Source organism: Triturus cristatus, chromosome 2_1 (assembly GCF_964204655.1).
Source record: "Triturus cristatus chromosome 2_1, aTriCri1.1, whole genome shotgun sequence".
Lineage (NCBI taxonomy): Eukaryota > Metazoa > Chordata > Amphibia > Caudata > Salamandridae > Triturus > Triturus cristatus.
Genome location: NC_140581.1, coordinates 228,107,737 through 228,133,675, shown reverse-complemented (window position 1 = coordinate 228,133,675; position 25,939 = coordinate 228,107,737). Strand labels below are relative to the sequence as shown.

At 44.7% G+C, this 25,939-nt stretch overlaps 1 protein-coding gene across 25 annotated transcripts in view; it reads right to left on the bottom strand.

Moving 5' to 3' along the window:
* The window catches only part of NEDD4L (NEDD4 like E3 ubiquitin protein ligase), a 1,669,848-nt gene that overhangs the window by 99,218 nt on the left and 1,544,691 nt on the right, over positions 1-25,939 (bottom strand). For all 25 annotated transcript variants that reach the window (XM_085630299.1, XM_085630340.1, XM_085630265.1 and 22 more), the window contains one exon: positions 14,759-14,818. In XM_085630299.1, coding sequence (XP_085486425.1) covers positions 14,759-14,818 — 60 coding nt within the window. The remainder of the gene's footprint in view (positions 1-14,758; positions 14,819-25,939) is intronic.

Genomic DNA, 25,939 nt, shown 5'->3' with positions numbered 1-25,939 from the left:
GCGGTGGCCATCTTATGGTTGCCCTCACATAGGCTACACACTACGAACAAGCACAGGCCTTTAGAACACATGTGCTTTCTGTTTGACTTCTCTGTGACCTGTGCAGCTTGGCTCCGCTGCCCCAGGTCAGTCCGGTCCCACGAGCTCCCCGTCCTACGGCCACCTGTGATTAGCATCAAGGTTTGACACACCATAAAGCCTTTTCATCCCACACAAGCCTCCGGCTAATGTCTTTCACACCTGACTTTTCCTGCTTTATGGCTTGTTTCACAAACAGGAGATGCCCGTGTTTATTGGGGTCTGTTGATAGATGATGTGGGATCTGAGCCTTGCTGGGTAAATAATTGTGGGCTGGCTTAACTGGAATGTGGGATGGTCATCATGACTCTGCCTTTTCGTTAGTAATGAATACATGTGAATGACCATATCGTAAAAAACGAGGAATGTGTGCCTGAAGCATGATATTTTGTATATAAGGAGAAGCCCGTTTCTGTAAGTTTAAGCAGTCTCCTGAGAACATACATTGTGTTGTACTTCTCGGATACCTGTAATTGGTCTGCAGCCAATAAATACGATCTTTGACTTCACCTAGAAGACTCTGTGTTTCTGTGGGTCCGAAACAGGAAGAACTCAAAGTCTTAGGGTGTGTTCCCCTGCACCGCTGGGTTCTAAAAACCCAGTACTTCAGTTGGCGCCCAACTCGGGGCGATTTCAGCGGTACCGGTCCAAGCCAGAGGTTTGTGAGGAGCTTCGTGTGGAAATTCCGGAGGAAGGCCGCCACTTCATCGACCCCTGCATGTCGACGTGGTCCGAAAGTCTTTTCTGCGAGGTTCTCCGTGTCCCAACGGCTACGAAGGACTGCTGCCCTGATTAATCGCCCTGTTTTGGACCCTTGACGATTTGGTAGAGCGAAACAATCGAGAGAGTCTTCTGGTGACGCCATCGATCATCGATATTCAGTTAAGTATAAGTGGAGCGTCTCCCAGTTTGTTTGGTATCCTTCGGGAATTTGGTATCCTTTGGGATCGCTTTGATTTGGAACTTGCAAGTGCCAAAGCCAGAGGACTCGTGTATTCACGAGACTATCGTATTTGATAATCCTTTGAAGTTTGAAACTAGACTAGTGAGCGAAGATGCCTGGTTCTAGTGTATTTGGAAGATTGTTTTGTTTGGGTTGTAGAAGGGATTCCCAGTTAGAGGACTCGTGTCCGGTTCCTCCAATTGGAACTCCAACTTATGAGCTTTATGTCAAACATGGCGTGGGCCCCATTGCATATAATGAAGTACGGATCCAATACAGCAGGAAGGACGGTGTTTTAAAATGGCCCCAAAATGGTAGTTTCGATACAGATATCTTAGATAATTTGGAAATTAAATTGTTTAAGAAGAAAGCCCGGCCGGCGATGTTTGATTCTTTCCGCCTATGGCGAAAGGAAGCCAAACAGAAGGAAATTAAGCTAGCGAAAAGGAATAAGAGAGAAAGAGGTACAACAATGATGCAAGCAGCTGTGCAATTTAAAGATAATGAGGAGGAACAAATGAATGAGCAATTACATAGACAGTGCAAACTAGGGATCGATAAATGTTACCCAGTTTTGTCACCCCTTGTACAAGATGAGACAAAAGAGAAAGAAAAGGATTCCCTAATGCCCCATTTGCTAAGTTCGCCTCCCCCGTATGCACAAAATGCCACAGCGCCTCCACAGCTCGTGAATGTGCAGCCTCCAGTTACTATGCCGCAGGCCTTCCCACAGCCGCCAGCTCCTCCTCAGCTGGCTCCTATCCCTACAGCGCAGCCCTCTCAAGGGCCGCCAGTTTTGTTACCTGTTGCCCCCGTGCTTCCTACGACTTTGCCTAGCACATCAGCTGCCTCCCCTGGCGCTCTTTCTTACACTACCCAGGTACCTGTATCTGCATCCTCATTTCTTCCCTCTGTCTTTCCCCCCGTTTTCGCCTCAACTTCTCCTTCAGCACGACAACGTCTAGCTAATGTAGTTACTAGTTTAATGTCGCCTCTCTTTGGGTCATCTAGTGTGACCCCTGGTTTACAACGTAAGCAATTGCGCAGTGAGCTGCCTGGTCCTGAAGAGAAGGAGGTGTTAGATCATCTGGCCCGTAGGTGGATTGGTTTCCCTTCACCCTATGAGTTGGAATCAGTTGTTAACGTTTTTCACCAATGGGATGCTCCGAAACAGAGGTATGTGTTTGACAAAATGTGTGAATTCCTCTGTGAGGAATTGGAGGATCATGGTTCAAACACAATCCCGCAGGAATTGTGTCGAGTGCGATTTAATTTTGAAACAGGTACAATTGTGGGTGCCGATGTAGATAAAGCAGTTGCGACTTTACTGTCCTTCAGGAATGGCGATTGTCAACAATCATTGTTCGAACAGGAATTCCCTGTGGGGAAAAAGGTAAAAGCGCGCCAATATCCGATGCGTGAGGTTCCCCCAGTTTGGAGACCTGCTGATCCAAATGCTGCTCCACCTGTCTTAGCACATTTTCAGCGTGTTTGGGTGCATGTCCCTTGGAAACGATCTGAAGTAATAGCGCTTAAACAGACATTGCATAACCCTCGTAAAAACCCTGCAGGATATTATAAGGAGTTATCACAAACTGCAGACTTGTGTGTCATGAATCTGGCTGACATAGATATGTTGTTCGGGAATGTGGTTCCACAGCCTTTATGGGGATCCATCCGTAATACGGATCATGCTGTAGAACTAGGGGGCACATGGGCTAATATCGTTGCTGCAGACACTAGACAAGTTGGTGGCGCGAAGCCTGACCCTTTGGTAGCAGAACTCCCTGGTAGAATTATTACATACATGAAAACTTTAATGCCCGCGATGCGCGTGAATTGGGATAAACTATCTGCATGCAAGCAGAAGAAAGATGAGACAGTGTCCGATTTCTTTGCAAGGTTTGAAGAAACGTTTATCGACCACAGTGGTCAAGACATGAGTACTGAAGGTGGCCAACGGTTATTTGTGGATAAATTCATGCAGAATCTACTTCCCGAGTTGTGTAAGAAATTAAAAGATTCAGAGAGTTCTTGGGCTGTTTCCTCTTCAGCGCAAATACTGGCTACTGCACAGTATTACGAAAATAGAGATAAAGACGAGAAGGATAGAACAGACAAGAAAACGAAAGAATTGAAAACGAAGGTCCTTTTACAGCAGGCTTATCCGCCACGTGGAGGACAGAATAATTATAGGCAAACTCAAGGTATTTATCAGCAACCCTAACAGTTTCAGAATAACCAGCAAATGAATGGGTATTATCAACCACGTATCCCTATAGGTCCCAATCAATGTTCATATTGCAGAGAGGAAGGTCATTTTAAGTATAGTTGTCCTAAATTAATGCAGCATACCAGTAATGCGTATGGCGCAAGAGGTAGAGGTGGTCAGCAAGCTCCTAGAGGTAGAGGGCGTGGAAATGTTCCCCAGAACGCGCGTCCTCTTCCGCCTCAAAATACGATAAATAGCTTTGATCAGCAAGCCAATGCAACTGGTAATACAGCTCAGTACTATAATAATGATTATTATGCAGAAGACGACAATGTGGAAGGTAATGATTACTAGGACAGCCATAGGCCGAGAGAGGGAGTTGTTTCAGTACCAGTGGATCAGAGTGGACCGTATGTTAAGGTGACTACAGCGGGTGTAACAGAGCCCTTTCTGCTGGACACTGGTGCTGCAAAGAGTTCAATCATGCATTCAAAACTCCCTGGCGCGCCTTTGTCTGGCGAAATGAATGTTTCAGTAGGTTTTTCTAGCGCCCCAGTTAGGAACCCGATTTCTAGTCCTATGCCCCTTTCTGTTGGACCTTGTGAGCTAAAAGCACCCCTCATCCTAACGACAGGTTGTGGTGAAAATCTGCTAGGATTAGATTTGTTAAAAAGATTGCATGCAACGCTATATTGTTCTCCTTCAGGAGTACAACTTACATTAGGTAAGGAAGTGATTTCCCCGATGTACTTGTCAAAGAATACATTGCCGCCTGAATTGTCATCCCTTCCGGATGTCCTTTGGGCTACTGGTCCCAATGATGTAGGTCTCTTGGAAATACCGCCATATATGGTCACTTTAAAGGCCAATGTCAGATTGCCACGCATTCCCCAGTACAAGCTCTCCAATGAAGGTCAGAAAGCGTTGTTAGCAATTGTCAGTGATTTGATTAAAAAGGGTGTAATTGAAGAAACAAGAGGCAACGTTTGCAACAGTCCTGTTTTACCTGTCTTAAAACGAACGGACCCTTCACAGCCACCTGTTTACAGATTTGTGATTGATCTTAGAGAGGTTAATAAGATTGTTGTGCCACAGTTTCCAGTTGTCCCTGATATAACTGCCTTGTTAACTATGATTCCAGCCTCCGCTGCATGGTTCTCAGTAATCGATTTAAAGAATGCTTTCTTTAGCATCCCAATTGCAGAGGAGAGTAGGGACATTTTTGGCTTCAGTTTAGGAGGTCGAAGCTTCCGCTTTGAACGCGCTCCACAGGGCTACTGTGAAAGTCCATCAATATACAGTTAAGCTTTAAAAGCGCAGCTTGATGCACTTGTTTTACCTAGTGGTGCTACCCTTATTCAGTACGTTGACGATTTACTAATCGCCGCGGATACTGAAAAGATTTGCAAAGAAGCTACATTTTCATTGTTGCGTCATTTGTCTGCCTTTCATCACAAAGTGTCTCTCTCAAAAATGCAATATTGTCGACAAGAAGTGACCTACTTAGGTCATCTCTTATCGAAGGAGGGAAGGAAACTGACCCCAGAAAGAATTCAAGCCATTGCACAATTGTGTGTGCCAAGAACACAGAGAGAAGTGCGTGCTTTCTTGGGCATTACTTCATACTGTAGGCATTGGATACCCCATTTTTTTTGCTGGCAAAACCCTTGTTAGCATTAACATGTAAAGACACACCGAATCCTGTCCCATGGTCTGAAGAGTGTCAGAAAAGTTTTTGGGAATTGCGTAGTGCATTATGTTCAGCTCCTGTGTTGGGTACCCCTGACTACAGTAAGCCTTTTACATTGTATGTTCACGAAAAGGACGGTTGCGCATTAACAGTGTTAACACAGCCTTTTGGCAACAGACCGCGTCCATGCGCATATTTTTCGTCAACCTTGGACCCGGTAGCGAGGGCATTGCCAAGTTGTCTGAGAGCTACAGCCGCAGCAGCTATGTCCATTCGACAGTCTGCTGGACTGGTAATGGATAACACATTGATTGTAATGGTTCCACATGCTGTGGACACATTGTTAAACCGGACCAAGACACAGAACTTAACTAGTGCTCGATTGTCAGGGTATGAATTGACACTGTTGGCAAACCATATACACATAAAAAGATGCAACACGTTGAATCCAGCTACATTATTGCCGATTCCAGCAGACCTAGATGAGATTGAGCAACATGATTGTCTGTTCAGAACAGAAGAAGAGACGAAAGGAAGAATAGACCTTAAAGATACTCCCCTAACTGAGTGTGATGGTACTTTATGGGTGGATGGTTCGTGCTTCAAGCTTCCGAATGGTGATACGACTGCTGCATATGCTATCACGACTTTGCACACGATTGTTGAAACTGCACGTGTGCCACATATTCCGGCTCAAGCAGCAGAATTAATTGCCCTTACAAGAGCATGCGTGTTGTCTGAAGGAATGAAAGTGAACATATATACTGACAGCCAGTACGCCTTTGGTGTGGCTCATAGTTTTGGGCGGTTGTGGAAGGAACGTGGGTTCCTGACTTCGCATGGAGCTAAAATTCAGAATGGCAAGTTGGTGAATGATCCCCTTGAGTCACTGACCCTACCGTTACAAGTTGCGATTATGAAATGCAGTGCGCACAAGAAAGTCACTGATGATGTTGGTCGTGGTAATGCATTTGCTGACAAAATCGCGAAAGAAACAGCAAAAGATGTGAAGACTCGAATGTATGTTGCAGGCCCTGCAAGATGGGTTGGTGATGTTGGAATGTGTGAAGACACGATAGAGAGTGTGAAGTCCCTTCAAGCTGAAGCCACAGAGAAAGAGTTGAGCAAGAGGAGAGAAAGTACGGGTAAATTGGATGAGAATGGTTGTTGGATTGATTTGTCAGAACATCGGCGATGGTTGCTACCTGATGCATATGTGCTTCCAGTGGTTACTATGGCACATGGAATGGCACATATCAGTGTGAAAGGAATTTGTAAGTTGTTGGCTCCAGTATGGCAGAACGCTGGAATTCCCAAGTGTGCAGAGAATGTGGTCAAGAATTGTATGGTATGTTTGAAATACAACCCTGGTAGAGGAACCCCAACTCCAGCTGGTCATTTTGCGCCTCCATCATATCCATTTGAGGTTTTGCAGCTAGATTTTATCCACATGGAAAGGTGCAACAACTTGAAATATGTACTGGTTGTTGTTTGCGCTTTTTCAAAATGGATAGAAGCATATCCCCTAAAAGACAACACTGCTTTATCCACAGACAAAGCCCTTGTGAAAGAATTCTTCCCTAGGTTTGGAATGCCAAGAATGGTGTGGAGTGATAATGGGAGTGAATTTGTGGGTCGAGTGATGAAGAATGTGTGTGAGGGGTTAGGGATAAAGCAGAAATTCCACGCTGCAAATCACCCCCAATCAGCTGGATTAGTAGAGTGCTACAATGGCACTCTGAAGCTAAAACTGGCCAAAATCCAGGCGAGCTCCGGTCTTAAATGGCCTGATGCTCTGCCTTTAGCACTCCTATCCACCAGAATGACTGTGCACTCACGAGTGGGACTTAGCCCATATGAGATCATTTTTGGCCGCCCGGCCAATGTATGGGGTGTGCCAAGACCGACAAAATTCAGCGAAATCGAACATCCAGTACTGCTTGACTATCTGTACGAATTGACGGCTAAATTGCGTGTTTTACACCAACAGGTGTATGATACTCTCCCACAGGCCTCTGAAGCTCCAGGACACCATATCGACCCTGGCACGTGGGTTCTCGTGAAGAACTTTCAGCGAAAGAGCAACGATGAGCCCCGTTGGATTGGCCCTCACCTCGTACTTCTATCGACAAGATCAGCGGTTCGAGTAAAAGGGAAAAAGAATTGGATTCGCGGCGCCCACTGTAAACGGATCCCTTTGCCTCTACCATATGACCAGTGGGTCCAGGAGGGTATCGCTGATTCTGAAACAGACACTGTACCTCGTTTTGTACCATTTAGTGATGCACGCGTAAGAGGCACAACTTCAGAACAAAAAAGTGACAATATTTTGCAAGAAGCTGTGCCACCGTCAATTCGATTGGACACCACAGAGCCTGAACTCGTGTTTCAAGAACAGACAGTACCCGGCAGAAACCGATACAACTTGAGACCAAGACCTATGGACAAATAAAGATTCCCTTCCCTTACTATTTTTTGATATTATAGCTCTCCCATCTGAAGGACTTTCTTGATTTTTGTTTTTCGAACCACCATCCGGGTTCAGCCGCAGGGTCGCGGTGTCAAGACTTTGGGGTACAGGCCGAAGACGTTAGGTCAACGGTTCTGGTTGGTCTAGGGCGTTCCCTGGACTGACAGGCGTACTCCTTAGCAGAAGATACTCACCCGCCGCGAGCGGCACGATTAGAGGATGGAGTTTTTCAAGATGGAGAGACCCGCTGAGGAAATTAACTTTAAAACGAAAATATGTAGAATCATGAAGAGCAAACGTTTTGTATTATTATGTCTGTTTGTATTATTTAGTATGATGGTGTTTACTGTAGGTTATGTATTCTTCTCCTCTCAAGTGCCATTTGCACCCACTGAACAGCCTATACCTCCTCCTACTGCCTCCTTGCACTCTTTTCACCCTCTGCCTGAACACGAACAAGCTAGATGTTCCGAGTTTGTAAACAATTCATTCATTCAACTCCTGCACCAGCACCAGCTAGTCATGAATACAACAAATTGCTGGGTGTGTGGGTTAATGCCACACACCATTAACAAGGGTATTCCTTATCTAGTGCTGCCGTTTAGCTATAATGGATCGTCATGGGCATTCCAGACCATGTTTCTTTTTGCATTAGAGGCCTACTCCCCGCGACAACCGCGTTCCATCAGACCTAGCACAAACAATAAGGCCTTAATGAAAGGAGTTGCCGATATGAGCAGAGATATCGACGCATACTCATCTATTCCCAAGGATGAATTGCGAGCTTATGTAGGGTGGAACGCGACGGGGTATAGCATTAGTCTGGGTGAAAGGCAGCGAAAAATCTCATCCCCAATTTGGGTCGTACCCCACATAGGTCGGTTCGGTTTACAAGGTAATGGTCAGAATCCAAGAGCTCAACTGGGGAAAAGTGACTGTACTGAAACGTACACTTTTCCATCACAGTTTTCCTCTGCGTTTTTGGCTGCCAAGGGTACATATTTTGTCTGCAATGACCGAGCATATACATGGTTGCCCCCCGATTTCTCGGGCACATGTTATATTGCAAATTTACTACCCCCAACATTTACTGCTGCCTCTGATTATCACAAGACCAGAGTTGTAAGAGGCGTGATTAGTAAGGAGGATACTGCCGGTCAGGAAGCAGGAGACTTCTTTTTGGGTTTCCTGCCGTTTTGGGGACCTATGGTCAATAGTAGGAACCTGAGACAACTGATTCGTGTGGTTGAATCCACTGTTAATGTTACGGCTGGTGCCCTTGGTAATTTGACAGCTGAGCTCCAAGCGGATCGCCTCATGACTTTGCAGAACCGTATGGTTCTAGACGTCATACTTGCAGACCGCGGTGGGGTATGCAAGGTTATCCAATCTAGCTGTTGCATTTTCATACCAGATAACGCTCCAACAGTTTATCAAGCCATCTCCAAACTGCATAAAATATCTGAATCCATACACGTGGATAAAGGAGATTGGTCACTGATGGGGTGGTTCTGGGAACGGATATCTGCCTGGGGTTGGAAGATTCTGATGGTCATTGGAATGATCTTAGCCATTCTTTTCCTGTTCTGTCTGTGTATACAGTGTGCTCCTGCGATATGTGGCCTTTGTGCTACATTATGTGTAAGGAAACCTGTATCGAGGGACGAGCTAAGCAATAGGATGATGCTACAGCAACATCTCCATGACTTCATGAATATAGACCTGGACTCGGATTGATATAAGCATAGTTATTGCCTATGTAAGGGCAAAAGGAGGGTCTGTGGTACTTGAAATTTGGGACCGCGTAGGAGGCAGGGCCCTACCTCTGTCTATTCGGGTATTAGCGAACCGTGAATGGCCAATGCGGTATGTACAAGTGCTTTGCATAACATTTCATCGATAAATGCACTATGTATACGATGTTACACATTGACTTCGTGGGCTCCGTCTTAGAGCGGTGGCCATCTTATGGTTGCCCTCACATAGGCTACACACTACGAACAAGCACAGGCCTTTAGAACACATGTGCTTTCTGTTTGACTTCTCTGTGACCTGTGCAGCTTGGCTCCGCTGCCCCAGGTCAGTCCGGTCCCACGAGCTCATCGTACACAAGCCTCCGGCTAATGTCTTTCACACCTGACTCTTCCTGCTTTATGGCTTGTTTCACAAACAGGGGATGCCCGTGTTTATTGGGGTCTGTTGATATCGGATGTGGGATCTGAGCCTTGCTGGGTAACTAATTGTGGGCTGGCTTAACTGGAATGTGGGATGGTCATCGTGACTCTGCCTTTTCGTTTGTAATGAATACATGTGAATGACCATATCGTAAAACGAGGAATGTGTGCCTGAAGCATGATATTTTGTATATAAGGAGAAGCCTGTTTCTGTAAGTTTAAGCAGCCTCCTGAGAACATACATTGTGTTGTACTTCTCGGATAGCTGTAATTGGTCTGCAGCCAATAAATACGATCTTTGACTTCACCTAGAAGACTCTGTGTTTCTGTGGGTCCGAAACAGGAAGAACTCGAAGTCTTAGGGTGTGTTCCCCTGCACCGCTGGGTTCTAAAAACCCAGTACTTCATCGGCGCGCCAGTGGCGCGTCCAGGCACCCAGGTGGGCTAAGTAGTGGTGCCGGACCCGGAAGTGAGGGAGTTAGAGGGGCGGAGTCACGTGCCTCCGTACAATCGGCACAATCAGGCCGTGACGGACCAGGGACTTGTGATCAACACCCAAAGTGCAGGCGTTCAATAAAGGTAAGCACACGCCGTACACCCCACTTTAAAATCCAGTTACAATACACAGCTTTAAAATTCTAAACAGTTATTAAAACAGTTTAAAAACAAATCGCCACTCAAGTTCGGCACTGTAGCAAAAATGAAACTGGTATCTTAGCCTTTCGGCGCACTACTACCTCTCGCTGCGCGTCCGGGCACCCATGTGGGTTAAGTAGTGGTGCCGGACCCGGCAGTGAGGAAGTTCGAGGGGCAGAGTCACGACCCTCCGTACAATCGGCACAATAAGGCTGTGACGGACCGGGGACTTGTGATCAACACCCAAAGTGCAGGTGTTCAATAAAGGTAAGCCCCCACCGTACACCCCACCTTAAAATCCAGTTCCAATACACAGCTTTAAAATTCTATACAGTTATTAAAACAGTTTAACCCCTTCAGCGCAGCGCTGCGTGGATTACCGCGCCGTGCTGAAGGTTCGTTGCGCTGGCGGGGCCGTGACGGAGCTGTTCCGTCATACGCAAAGTGCGACCGATGCGCATGACGGAACCGCTCCGTCATGCGCATCGAAAGGGTTAAAAACAAATCGCCACTCAAGTTCGGCACTGTAGCAAAAATGAAACTGGCAGCTTAGCCTTTCGGCGCCCTACTACCTCTCGCCTACCTCTTTTGCATTGCCTTTCCTTATTTAACTCCAGTAAACCCCACAAAGAGCTGGTCGTCCATCTGGTGTTCTTTGGAACCAAAAGATCAGTGTACTTTTGGGGTCCAAGCGAGGAAGCCTCTCTCCCTCTTTAGAGGGATGAGGCGGAGCATAAATGACAGCAAGGAGATAGTTTGACAGACATAGAACAGTGTCAAAACTTTAGGTAAGAAGGATGTTCGTATCTGAAGAACCAATTTGTCTGGGATGAAGCTCACTCACTTGCCGGGCCAAGGTGATGGCGATGAAGAACACTGTCTTTGGGTGAGGAGCAGCAAGGGACAGCTGTGAAATTGCTCAAAGGGATTGCACATCAAATATATAAGGACCAAGGCATGACGTAAGGAGAGGAAAGAAATAATTGTTTGAAGATTTTCAAATAACGCATCACAACTGGTGGCCTACATAATGAGGGCTGGTCCGGATAACCATAAAAAGGCTGAAAGAACCAAAAGTTACTCCTTAAATATGCTCACAGCAAAGCCTTGTCGGGCAAGAGACAAAACAAACAACAGGACGTCAGATAACTTGGCCAGGAGGGGTTTTAATTTGCCATGTGCTGTACCAAACCACAAATATGTCCCAAAGACCGGCGTATACAGCTTTTGTCAAGGTACATCTGGCTGCCTAGATGACTTCAGCCACCTCTGGAGGAAAGCTGAAGGTGTTCGGCTGTCGCTGCTTAATATCGAAGTATGAAGGTGGTGATTGGGAGTCCTGGGCGCAGAAACCTGTCCTGTTGCTGCGACAGAGGTGCAGCCTGATCGAAGGACATGTGCTCAAGCACAGTATTTCTAGGTACCATACTCTCCATGTCCAATCTAGGGCCACTAGGATATCTATGGCCTAGTCAATGAATGCATCCTCTAGTGAGAGTCGCCTTGGAAAGTCCAAGTATCAGAACTGCTGATATTGCAAATTTTCAGCAGTAGCTGAGCCCATTCGCCCTGGCATTCAACCAAGTGGTTCATCCCATGGAAGATCTCTTGATGTTTCCAGCCAATTAACTAGTTGCAGAGCCTCGTACCACAGGGTCCAGAACCCCCCACCACCCTGTTTGTTTCAATACCACATGGTGGTGATGTCCGCGAACATCTGCACCAACCTCCCTTTGATGGACTGAAGGCTTTCAATGCCAAGTCGATGGCCAGCAGCTCCAGAATGGATTATATGGAGCTGGCCTCTGGCGGAGACCAGAAGCCTCTGAGCTCCACCTATCCCAGAGTACCACCTTAACCCCAAAGGGGCGCATTGGTCACCATTATCAACTCTGGGAGTGGTAGGGAAAGGGGTCTGCCGCTGACCCATTTGAGATCCAGTAACAACCACTGTAGTCTCAGAGATCAGGACGTAGTTGGAGAGGTCCCCTTCATGCGCACTGAGACTTAAGATCAACTGAAGAGATCACATATGCTATCTGGCATGCTTGATCAGCAGGATGCAGGAGGCCATTCGTCCCAGGAGATGCAGAGCTAACCACACTGAAATCCAAGAGAGGCTGAAAGATTGGGATCATAATCTGAATGTCCTGGACCCTTCTTTCTGGAGGAAAGGCACAAAACCTAACTGTGTCCATAATGGCTTAGATGATTGGGAGCATCTGAAAATTGAGGTGCAACTTTGGCACATGGACAGTGAACCCGTAAGATGGCAGGAGATTCAATGCAGTCTGGAGGTGGGTGGGGGCTGCCTGGGGCAAACTCACCTTCAACAGCCAGTCGTAGGAGGAGACTGTGTACCTTGATCTCTGAATGTGTGCTGCTACTACCACCATGACTATTGTGAACATCAGAGTAACAATGATGAGACCAAAGGGGAGCAGATTGAACAGAAAATGCTCCTGTCCTACCACAAACTGCAGGTGGCGCAGATGGGCAGTCAAGTCCTGGGCCACGGTGAGCATCTTGAGTTTGTCCTTTGGGAGGAAAGATGGTCAGATGCTCCTCCGTAAGACGTTCTGAGGACAGTGGTAGATAAGATGGGGCGACCAGGAATGGTAACACATCTCTTCTCGACTGAACACTGCTCAAAAAAACATCAATCTCAACCAGGCATGGCGACAGATGGCAACACTAGTGCCAATGGCTTTCCACATGGAATCTGTGGTATACACACCACAGCAGATGGTAAACATAATGGCATCACAGCCATCCTGGATGGCCTGGGTTAGTACAGAACAAGGTCTTCGAGGAACAGCATCCCCAAGAGTGTGGGTGTAGCGGCCCAAAGGCAACTGGCATTGACTGACCAGAGTCAAACATAGGGGAAGACAATACCACACTCTTAGATAAGTAGGGTTAGTAGTCTGGAAGGCATTCAGGGTTTTCTGACTGGTGGAAGTTTGCTAAACAATTCAGGGGGAGAAGTTCCTCATAAGTGGGAAATGTCAACCCACAGTCCGGTGGAATCACAAAGCCGACCACTGGGATCTCAGGGGATCTGAATGGTCAGACGTTACTGCCCTCACACACCTGGTAGGGTGTCATGCTTCATCATAGGGTGCTCTTTGTCAAGCCAGCGCTGCAATGCCTGATGAGCCTTGGGGCTCTTTGTCACAGATTGTGATCCGTTGACGCAGTTGGTTGAGTGTATGAAAGGGCATCGTGTGAAAAATAGGGTGGTGATAGGGGTGTGTATATAATAGTCTAAGGTAACCATAGGAGTGCTTATGGGGTAAAGGTCCCCTGACTAAATAAAAACAGAGGTGTTATCCTTCAGTTACAATGTACCTTGATAGCTACAAACTAAGTGAACAGGTGAGGTCGACATGTTTCATGCCTACGTTGCAAGAAGAGTCCAATAAAATTAAATCATAGGATAAAATCGTATCAACATCTGACTCTATTCCACTTAACGGTTGATTCTTAATGTGACAACAACAGTGAAATTCTAATTAAGAAACCTCAAGTTTTGTTGTAACTCGATGGAAATTTTCAATGGAAAAATGAAGGACATGTTCAGGAGATGACATAAACCATGTATCAGGGGAAAAGAGAAGGGGCTACGATAACTTCCATCAATATCTAATACACAGAATTATTTAAAACCAGAAGAATGACAGGTGAATATAAATATATAGTGAATTTTTCCTCACTGTTGTCTGTATTTAAATGTAATTAGCAAAATAGAATCCCTTTCCAAATGACCGTGTAAGGCGGCAAAACCATGAGACATTAACTTATTTGGTCTACATGAAGGGAAATTCGCACTTGGAAAGTTAAAGACAGAGAAAAGGTCTTCAATAGGCAAGTCCCATATTCCAGGATTAATTATCTAATTAAAATCACAAAGTAATAAAAATACAGCATTTGTGTAATGTGAAATTCATGTATTAAGGTCCTTTTCTACATTTTCAAATTGATTGGATGAGGTTCTAGGATTTATAAATGAGATACACATTAATAATTACTAGCAGTGAAAACTGGTTAACAGTATAATATAGATCAACATCCACTTTACTTATACTTCAAAGTCCACGCCTGCTGCCGCATGTATCCTGCTACAGTACATGCAAAAAAAAAAAATCTCATTTTGTGAGAACACCTTTTTTACAGGCTATGCTCTTAGTTTGATTAAGAAAGGACCCCTGATTACTACTCCAGGGTGAAAGCAGGTGAGAACAGTTTAGCAGCCATACCTCTTGGCTCCCGAGGAGAAAGGCCGAACAAGCAACAGGGGATGGCCACTGATGCGAAAATGCCCTAAGGCCTGAAGATCTAAAGATGTTGGCTAATGTGCAGTTTGTTGCATATTTATCACAGTAAAATCTTACGACATAAAAAGCCACTACCTGGAAGAGTCAAAATCTTGATACTGAATGTTAATACAAACACAGTTACATAAATAAAAGCAAAGCCTTTCATGTACAAATAGCAATAACGTACAAATATTTGCCCTTTTCGCAACGTACACATTTGTTTTAGATTTACTCACCTCCAGCTCATTCTCATCAAATATTTTAATTAAGTCAATGGGAATTAGTTCTGTGAATCCCTGCAGAAAGAAAACACAAATTTTCAGTCATTAATGTTCTAAAAATCTTATTTGTAGGTCTGACGTTAGTCAAGACCATCTGCTTTTACTCTAATATATACATAGTCATTTGGAATCTTATTGGCGGCTAACTTCACTGTGACTGCATCCTACTGTTTCACAAGGAACACACACAAAGTAGTTTCCTTCAAAATCAGAAACTACTATGCAACAAACTCTTTGCTTTTAGTCATTTTTAGGTCGAAGCCTACCAGAGAGTGCAGCTGTCTGGTTTGCTAAAAGGCATCTTGGGGACATTCAGAAAGCTGACCTAGGAAAGCATTCCACCCATTAGTTTCTATTGGCTTGGTAATTCACATTTTCTGGATTTCTATTTGCTGGCTTTATTTGCTTCAGGCTGTCCAACTTGAGCTCCTCCCTCCTGTTAACCAAACCCTGTTTATTGAATACTTCCACAAACTCGCTTTCTGCAAGCAGGCTTTTAAATCTTGTCCTTATCTTGTTACATTTGCTTTGCATTCAAACACAGAGGTCAAATGTCAAGCTATCTCTTATGAGGAAGACTGGTGTTTACTTCTCTTTCTCGGACTTGAAAGTGAGAGAATGTATGCGACAATCCTGCTGAGTATCCATATTAGAGGAGAGGGTGTAGGAGAGTTTTTTTTGGCATCAAAATGTAATGGTCATTTTAATTGAAAATGTGTTGTCTGTAATGGCAGTGCCATACCACACCAATGCATACTCCACATTAGGCCACAACACAACTTTCTACGACATAACACTCTACTGTACGCCCCTCCACTCTAAGACATTCTACGGCATGGTAGGCGATCCACGCCACTCAAATCTATGCCTCTTGCTCCATGACACAACATGCCACTACACTCCACACCACTTACCCCACTCCAATCTATCCCACTCCGCTTCAATGTGCCCCTATCCACCCCACCCCACTTTGATACAATTTACCCCAATCTTCTCCACTCTAACCTACCCCACTCCACATAGCCCACTCCAATCTGCTCCACCCCAATTTACCCCATACCACTTCAATCTACCAACTTCAATCTACCCCAGTCTAACTCACTCCACCCCAATCTACCCCACTCCACTCAATCTAACCCAATTTACTGCACTCCACTCCAATCTACCCCACTATACCCCAATCTACTGCACTCCACTCAAATCTACCCCAGTCCACCCCACTCCAATCTACCCTGATCCAACCTACTCCACTCCAATCTACCTGACACCACTCCAATCTACCGCACTCTGCTCTACCCCACTCCAAACTGCACTGCAATCTATCCAACTCCACTCTACTCCAATCTTCCCCACTCCAATCTACCACAATCTACCAATCCATCCCACTCCAATCTACCAAACTCCACTCTACTCAAATCTACCCCACTTCACTTCAATCTACCCTACTCCACTTCACTTAAATATACTCCACCCTAATCTACCCTACTCCAACCTATCCTCCTAATTCTATCCCACTCCAATCCAACCCACTGCAATCTACCACACTCCAGTCTAATCTACCCCACTCCAAACATCCCTCTTCAATCCCCCAACGCCAATCTACGCTAGTCTAATCCACCCAATCTATCTCACTCTACTTCAATCACGACTCCACTCCAATCTACCGAACTCTACTCCACCCCACTCCAATCTACCCATTCCAATCAACTCATTCCAATCAACTCACTCCACTCTACCCCACTCCTCTCTAGCCATCCAGATTGACCCCACTCCAGTCCAACCTAACCCACTCCACCCCACTCTACCCTAAACTACTCCACTCCATCCCAACCTAACCCACTCTCCTCCACTCCACTCCATTCTACCCCATCCCAATCTACTCCACACCACTCTGACTCCACTCCAAACTAACCCTTCATGTCTAGGACACTCCAATCTACCCCACTCCAATCCCTGTCTACCCCACTCCACTCTACCCCAATCCACTGCACTCTTAATCCAATCTATCCCACTCTACTACAATCTAGCCCAATATATCCCCATATACCCCATTCCACTCTACCCCACTCCAATCTACTCCACTCTACCGCAGTCCCACACTCCAATCTATCCCACTTCAACCTACTCCACTCCAATCTACCCCACTCCCCCAATCTTTACCTTCAACCTTAATATACCCCACTCCACCGTAATTTAACCCACTTAACCCTAAAAACGACCCCACTCCAATATTTTCCTCTACCCCATCTACTCCAATCCAATCTACCCCAATCCACTGCACTCCACTGTTCCCCAATCTATCCCACTCCAAGCTACCTTAAACTACTCCACTCCAATCTACTCCACTCCAATCCACCCCACTGCAATCTACCCCACTTTAATCACCTCCATTTCAATCTATCCCACCCCACACCAATCTGTCCCACTTCACTCTACTCAAATCTACCTGATTCTACTTCAGTTTACCTCACTCCACTCCAAACTACACCTCATGCACCCCACTCCACCCAAATATATCCTACTTCATTCTACCCCAATCTACCCTACTCCTATCTACTCCAAGCAACCTTACTTCAATGTACCCCACTCCAATCTACCTCACAAATCTACCAAACTCCCCCAATCCAATCTATCTCATTCCATTCTACCCCACTCCACCCCCACTCCACTCTACGCCAATCTACCCCACCCCAGGCCACTAACTTTTAGCCATGCTGTACAGTAGCCACTCTGGTGTACATACTGGCTAAAACACATTGTCAAAGCAAATAGCGCACGTATAGGTGAGACCTATTGGCTTTGACAATTCTAGTTTAATTAGTGAGGTGCTGCTGTGATGGGGTAGTGCGGAGAGCGTGGCCATCAGACGAGAGGAGGCCCGAGGTCTGCGTAAAAACCGGATATCGATGGTCTGGGACCTTCTACTAGCGGCATTCAAAGCCCTTGAGCCCACGCCCGTCCCGGGAGTAAATGACGCAAAGGCTAGACCTGTAAATCAGTCCCAGCACACCTGAGCTAGACCCAGGATTAGGCGCAAGCACCATCATACACACCAATCACACCCTTACGAGGAAGATCAGAGCAAATCAAGGCTGAACCAGATGACAATAATACCAGCCGAGGTAGAGCCAGTAGAGGTGGGAGGGTGGGGGAAAAGTTTAGAAGTTACGCAAACACACTTGCAATTATACCTAGTTAACTTCCTGTCCATATCAAGGAACGCTTATGTACTGTATAATGTACAAAAGGTATGCATTGCCTGCTAGCTGTAAAACATTAGCGACTGTAAACTGTATAACGCACTGCATTCGACCACAATAATGTACCAAATTGTACCTATGTTTATACATGACTCAAAGAAACTTGGAAAAATAAAGTGTGTTTTAAAAAATAATTGATGAGGTGCTGTCAGCTCCCACACCAACACAGTTCTACATAAACATGTGACAAACAAAAAAAAGCATTGACAGAGCCAAACGATTCGCGGCAATGCCTGACCTACTGGTTTTGCCAATGGTGGTTCTTCTTCCCTTTGCTGAACGTGTGCATTTGAGTGTCTAAAAATGTATTCAATATGCACTAGGGAAGTCTTCTTTTACTCATTCAAAATGTGTATCTATTTGGTAGCGGAGGCATGAGACACAGACAACACACAATGCAATTTACATGCTATTAGCCAGAGCAGACTACAGGTAAAGTCAGGAAGATGCAACTCCTTCTTGTGCAAGTATTTCCTGTGGTTTGGTTCTTTATAGCAGATACAGTCTGTTGAGCCTCACAAGAAAAAGTGTTGAGGACAGAAAGCGGAATTCCAGATACTACACCCACTCTAAACTGGACCAGTAGTTTTTTCCTTTCAGACCAACTTATTTTTTCCTGCTATACTAAAGACCTAGGCTAGATATGGAATGTTTGTACAACAAGATGGACCTTCACTGTTGGATTCACCAGCTCAATGAGCTCATGATCCTGCAAAACATGGATAAAAACCTGGCGTCAGTTTTCCCCTCTGTGACCAGACAATATTTCCCAGATGATTATATATTGTGTCACACTGCATCTTTATTACCAAAATGTGTACTTTTTTGCCAGAGAATGGCACATGAATTTTCAAAGCTAAGGATATCTCCAAGGATCAGTTTGCACGTCAGCATGTGGACTGGACCAAACAGGCAACCACAAAATTAAAGGGCACACTTGAATCCTGTTCAAGAAACCTACTCCTGCCTCCTGACTAATGACTAAATTCGATGTCAATACGAGCAAAATATTGGGCACAAAAATATTATTTTCTTAGTACTTGTTGGTTGCTGGTGTAGCTCGAACCTTGAACTCACAGCATCTCAGAAATGCCTCTTAGCTTTATATAATCTGAGCATGAAAGGTATATGGCCTTTGATATTAGAGAAGCAACTAATCATTTAAATTACTCCATCTCCGATGACTACATTTTTCCTAATTTTAGGACCAACTGATAACATTATAGTTTTTGGGAAATTGGTCATTACTCCAAGGTTATTCATAAAAGTGGTAACTAAGTTTTCCTGTGTGATTTTATTTCTAGGAAAAAATAACCATCTACACATTTGTTTATGACTTCTTTGAGTCCACTGGTACAGAGCAGTAGGGAAATGGGGCTAACGTACAACGCTGGCATTGCCCCTTTTATGACTAAATGAAATTCTGAATTCTCCTAGATGTCAATATTTAACAGTGGATCGCAGGGAGGCATGCAACCTCTGTAGGAGGATCACGATTTTGTCCTCAACCCCCATATAACTCATAATCTGCAACCATACTGACAGAGGTTGAGAGGCCAGCAAATCCCAGATGAAATCCCTCTTTTTATCCTAGTGTAATTACCTATATGCAATTATAAGTTAAGGCACTATTATTTGAAGTCAAATCTCTCCAGGAAAATAAGGTGAACCTTCGACAAACTCTCTTACTCAATGTCCAATCCTGCAGTATAACCAAAATTGACTTTACCCAGGATTTTAGGGAAAGCATCTAAAAATTTAAAAAAACATTGGCGAGGTTCGGCTCTATTCCTTTTCTTGTAAACAGGTATGATTTTGGGAGTTTATATTACACCTTTAGAAACAGCCCAGAGAGATGGATTAAACTTCTATACCAACTGGGACTGTACCACCCTTGTTATAGTCACTAAACAACTGTTCACAAACCGACCGAAATTGTTTTCACATACTGAAGTGGGTTTGACTAATCTCAAGTTCCTGCTCAGTCGACCCATAAAGTTTCATGAAACAAAACGGAAGCAAGGTTTAAGAGAAACACACATTCATCACTTAGTTAAGCCTCTCTCAGGCAACTGTTTTACAAACTGACATACAATCTTTCCCCTTTCATGGGATATTAAGATCCTTCTAAGCTTTCCTTTCTTGCCTTGAAAGCTTATGAAACCTGCTTAAAACTAGCTTATGTCCATATAGCCTTATAATTACTAGGAAAAGTGTTTATTGCCATTCACACTTTCCTCCTAACTTTTCTTTTTAAATATTAAACTACCTGCTATCCTCCATCATATGGCTACCTGCCCTCGGTCATTAATGATTCTGAAATACACTTAATCTTTTGGAACACATTAATGATCTTGGGATCATCTGCATCAAAATCTAAGCAGTACAACAACTTTAGAACCTCTACAACTATCTTTAAAGTCTGTTGACATGTGCTGGGCCTACGTAGAGGACAGCCCACCTCAGATGGGATACGATCTCTCCACTGGCTGCCTATAAAGCAGCACATAGAATTTAAGGCACTTACATATGTGCATAAGGCAATCTATGGTGGTGCCACCGAGGACCTGGAAAGTTTCTTTGTATCCTATGTCCCGTTGCGCACTCTAAGATCGGCTACCCAAGGCCTAGTTAGAGTGCCTAAGATCAGAAGAGAAGGCTGGGGTGGCCGGACGATTACATACTGCGCGGCCAGACTCTGGAACAAGCTGCCCCAGGCTATGAGGCATCAACCCAATCTCCAGATGTTCCGAAAAAATTTAAAAACTAAGCTTTTTGCAACTACATAAGCCGCTGACATCTGCTCCCCGTGCCACTACATTTCCAGCGCCAAGACGCTTCGGCATTCGAGCGCTTTAGAAACATATAAACATAAACATGTAACCTCTTCAAAACAATGTTATAATCCCCTTTTACATGAAACCACACACTGGTACAACCTACTAGCTCATTGTTGACCGAAGAAAATTGTTTTATTTAGCATATTTTAGCAAAGACCTTCTGGGTAAATTTGTATCTGGTTTTGAGTCAGCATGCAAGTCTGAGGACAGAGGTGACAGGTCTTCTCTTGTAGCAGATGCTTCACCTTTCTCCAAGGTACCAGCTCCTGTCTCGAGGGGTACTACACCTTCCTCCCTGCCTTCTTTCTCATGTTCACGCTCAGTCTAGCCATCTTTTGCAGTTTCTGTTGTCCCACTCATATCCTCGTTATCCTCTCTGAGGGCACTGCGGTTTCCAGGGGGTCAGGGCTCCACCTCACCTGGACCCAAATAGTCCCGCACATGCATTTTAATGCAAGGTCTGAGATCAGGAGTGGAAGGATACCTCAACCAATTAAGACCCTGTGTGACTGCTTCTCGTGGGACAAATAAAGGAATAGGGAAGAAAGCTATTGAATCAGAGCTGAGTAGTGAGATGCATCAAGTCATTAAATGATAACAAGCAGCTGACGCAAAAGTCCTCTCCATCTATATGTGAAGTATAGGAATCGATAGGTATTGCCACTACAAGCTAATAAAAGGATATGGACATTTTAAGACCAGGTGAGTATGAACATTTATGGTATGGAAAAGAGACTGTCCTCCATGTTAATGGGCAGTATTTTGTGTGCTCTCACTGTGAAAGAGCTCAGAGAGGCCAGCAACTGGTCCAAGCTTTGGGTGAACAGCAGCACGGTGTTTGCGAATGCCCTGTGCTGCTGGAAGAGTTGCTGCTCAAAGCCTTGCATCATCATTAATGAACTAGGTTTGCCTTGCTAATGGGGTCTCTTGCCACTAAAGTGTCTCAAACTCTTATTACCTCAATACACCACGTTCCCTGTCCCAAAACGCAGCCATCTGGTTGAGGGGTGGCCCTCTCGTGGGCTGTGGCTGGAAAGGCTTCCACAAAGGACATTGACAGAGTAGTTACTTGGGCTACCCTTACAGTTTCCTTTTACATTACCGATTGGCGGTAGGTAAAACGTGTTATTTTGGATTTGGAATTAAGGCTCTTTCCTTACTGTAACTGGAGTAAATTATGCATGGCTGTGTTTTTTTTCCTTTTACAATACAAAATAATCAAAGATTAGGGCAATTTTTTATTTGTTCGGCTGAGACTGGGTCACAGACCAAATACTTGGGTAAATTCTCCTTACTGTAAGGACTCGGATGAATGAGGAGCTAAGGAGGTTAACTGCTTATTACTTTACCATAATCTTCATTGTTCTTAATCTTCCTTCCTCATCCAAGCACGTACATCCCTCCCTCATTGCCATTCGTCAGGGCAGGAGCTAAGAGTCATAGAGGAGTATAAAAGTGTGAGGCTACCCTTCTGTGTCATTCCAATCCATAAAATACCATGCATTTGTAAAGCCTCAGTCAGCCCTCAAGGCATCATGTTGATAAGTAACAGGTGATGCTGTTCAGCTGACTGCTACTTATTTTATTTTGGAAGAATGAAAGCCTTAGTAGACCTGCTGAGATTCAAATGTGTGACTATAAACACACATGCCTGGAGTGAATGCATTAGTCCACTCAGCCACCAGACCAGACTTTCATCAGTCAATAGGTATTATGAATGAGGGAAAAGAGACTGCTCCATAGTTAACATTGGTTGAAGGTAATGGACTGTCTTGCTCAGGTCCCAGGACGTATTTTTCATAATCAGACTTTGACCCAGAGCAAGTGAGACAAAGGCAAGGGAAGGGAAATGATGGGGATGAGAAAGATAGGTAAAACGTGACAAAGGGAAAAAGAGGAGACGAAAAGTAATGTGCAAGTAAGAAATAAAGAGACCGGAAGTGCAGGCTGCGGAACAAAAGAGATAGGAGGTGGAATGAAGATAACAGTAATTAGCAGCACATGGGTCCACGGGCATGCCCCTCGCTCACCACCTCCTCACCTGCTCTTGGTTCCTTTCCTTCCAATATTCATATGAATAAAGCACTTGCTGCTTTATCATTAACGTTCATTTCTGTTAACTTTACAGCCTCTGCAATGCTTTATATTTCTAACATGGGCCCCCGTCATGGCTCCTAAATGATGCACTGTTCAAGCAATCTCAGCAATTCAGCAGATACAATGTGCTGCTCAAGAGGCTTTAATTAATGTTTGCACAACCAAAGATGCTAAATTCATCCGAGCGCGCCTTTCATTCACTGCCCACCAAAAAGAAAACAATGCCTCCTAATGGGTGCCAATGCGTTGAAGTACTTCCCTGGAGCTAACAAACTTTCAGTTGTCACTTACTTCCTTTTTATCTAAAATAGATGCAAGCGAAGCAAAGGCATTTGTGAATTGTTCCTTTGTACACAACAAAGGTAATCAGCTCTAATCCAAAAGAAAACCTCATTAAAAGTGCAACCAGTACGTGTCTCGACGAATTTCATTCATCTACACTGCAGAGCTAAAGGAAACTGAGTGAAAAGCTGCATGAAAAGAAGTCTCAGTGAAATGCATTCACAAACTAAAGGAATGTATGTATACCCTAGAGTTCCTTGGCGTGGGAGGGTACTCCTCAATGCCTTTGTGTCAGACCCGTCAGCCTTAGGGTGGTCTTTGCCTAGAGCTTTTGCCTGCTTACCTTCTAATTTTGCTGGTTTGATTTGCTGGCCTTGGGACTCTGAGTAGTTTGCCGCTGCTAACAGGTGCTTCTCTCCTAACCATTGTAATATTAGTGTATACACAATTGGTATGGTATATTTAATTTACTTGTATGTCCCTTGTAAGGTAGTATACAATACACTCAGGGCCTGTAATTTAAATGCTCCTGGTGGACATGCAGCACTGATTTTGGCTTCCACACAAGTAGCCTTTCAAATGTGTCTCGGGCCCGCCATTGCAGGGCCTGTGTGTGCAGTTTATTGCCACTACAACTTGGCATACAAAATCACTTGCCAAGCCTTAAACTCCCCTTTTATTACACATGCGTTACCACCAAGATATGCCTTAGGCAGCCCATAGGGCAAAGTCCGGTGTACGTTAAAGGTAGGAAATGCACTTTTAATGTTTGCATGTCCTAGTAGTGACAAACACCCAAACTAGTTTTTCACTACTATGATGCCTACTCCTCACATGGGTTAACTTTGGGAATTCCTTAATAAATTTAATTTGTAATTCCTGATTAGAAAGGAGTAGCTGTGTCATGTTTTATATCTTTGGAATGATATGACAAATCCTCTTTACTGGTAAATTTGGATTTGACATTACTATTTTAAGAATTCCACTTTTAAAAAGTGGACATTTCTCTGCTCTTACAGCTCTGTGTGCACACAGCCTATCTCCAATAGACATATGAGATGGGTGAGAGCTACACTTTGTGCATACCCTCTAGACAGTCATAGACACAGGAAGGTTAGGTGTTTGCTGAGTACTCATCTGTATTCTGATGGCTATTCCTGGTCAGGAAATGAGGGAGGAGTTGACACATTTGAATAGGTAGTGTCCTGACCCCACACAAAGGGTTGAATACCCCTACAGATAGTATGGAGTCCGTGCGGGGACGAAAGGATAATTGTGCACTTCGAAGACCCTTCTTTGAAGTCACCTCCACTTCAAAGGCTCAACTGGGTATAAGTCCTGAGTCTCTGACCTCACAACATCGGACAGTTCTGGACCCACAACTGGACTCTGTCAGAAGAACTGCTGTGCTACATCAAAGACTGAAACTCGGCTGGCCTGCTTACCTGGAAGGCCAGCTTTTCTTTTGTTCTGTCCTGCTGCTCTGACCCTGCTGAGGAGAGATGGACTCTGCCTTGTAACCAAAGCGATCTCTAAGGGCTTGTTAGCTTGGCTCCTGTTTCTTGAGACTCAGGGTTATCAAAGTCTCTACATCTGCTCCTGTGCCTGGTTCACTAAAAGTGGACCAAAACACTTGCACCAGAGAAATCAACACATACCCAGCTTGCGCGTAGCAGAATCTGCGCACCGACCCTTTTGCAGGAGTACAATCAGCACATCACTCTAGGTAATGCCACATTGCACTTGGAACCTCCGCTTCAAAACAAACACCTTACCGCCACTGCATGGAGAAGATTGACGCATCAACCCTCAAGCATGAATTTACCTGGCGCATCGTCTTCAAAACCATTGCACTCTGAATCAACGCTTCGCTCAAGAGATCTGATGCATCACCGCCAATGTGTAAAGAAAATTGATGCATGAAGTCGACTGCGGGTTAGACACTGACGCACCACTCGTCTGCAGCCAGCATGTCGCTGTTGCGACCCAGGATCAAGATACTCTGTTCACTGGGCCTCCGTGGTTCTTCTCCCTGTCCAGCGATCCATTGCGAATGGCTTGAGCTGTTGACTTTGTCACCGTCCAGCTCGACCAGATAAACCGAAGAGGCGTTTATTACTTTTAAGTGCTGGAAACACTTTCATTCTTTGAAAATTCATATCTCAACTTCTACTAATTCGATTTCTGTCATGTTAGTCTTGATTTATTTATAAAAAATTGTCTATTTTTCTAAACCATTGTGGAGTTTTTTTGTGGTGTTTGCACTGCACAAGTGTGTTGCACAAATACTCATTGCCTCTTTAGATAAGCCTGACTGCTCTGTGCCCAGCTACCAGAGGCTGAGCACAGGTTATCTTTCCGTGTATTTCTACCTTACTGAGACTAGAGTGGTGATCCCTACTTGGAAATGGTGCATATACCTGTGCCAGCAAGAGAGCCATTTTCTAACACTTGGCATATTTTTAACGCTGGGAGACCAAATTCAGTACTAAGTGCAGTCACAAAATTTGATGGGGAGGGCAACATCGTTTTTTTATTTCTGTGCCATCATTTTGCTTTGTGTATGGGTAATGTTAGTATAGATGTTTTATTCAACTCTGTTTTCATATACAGAAAGTATGCCTACTAGTGTAGCAATGAAGCTTCTTATTGCAAAA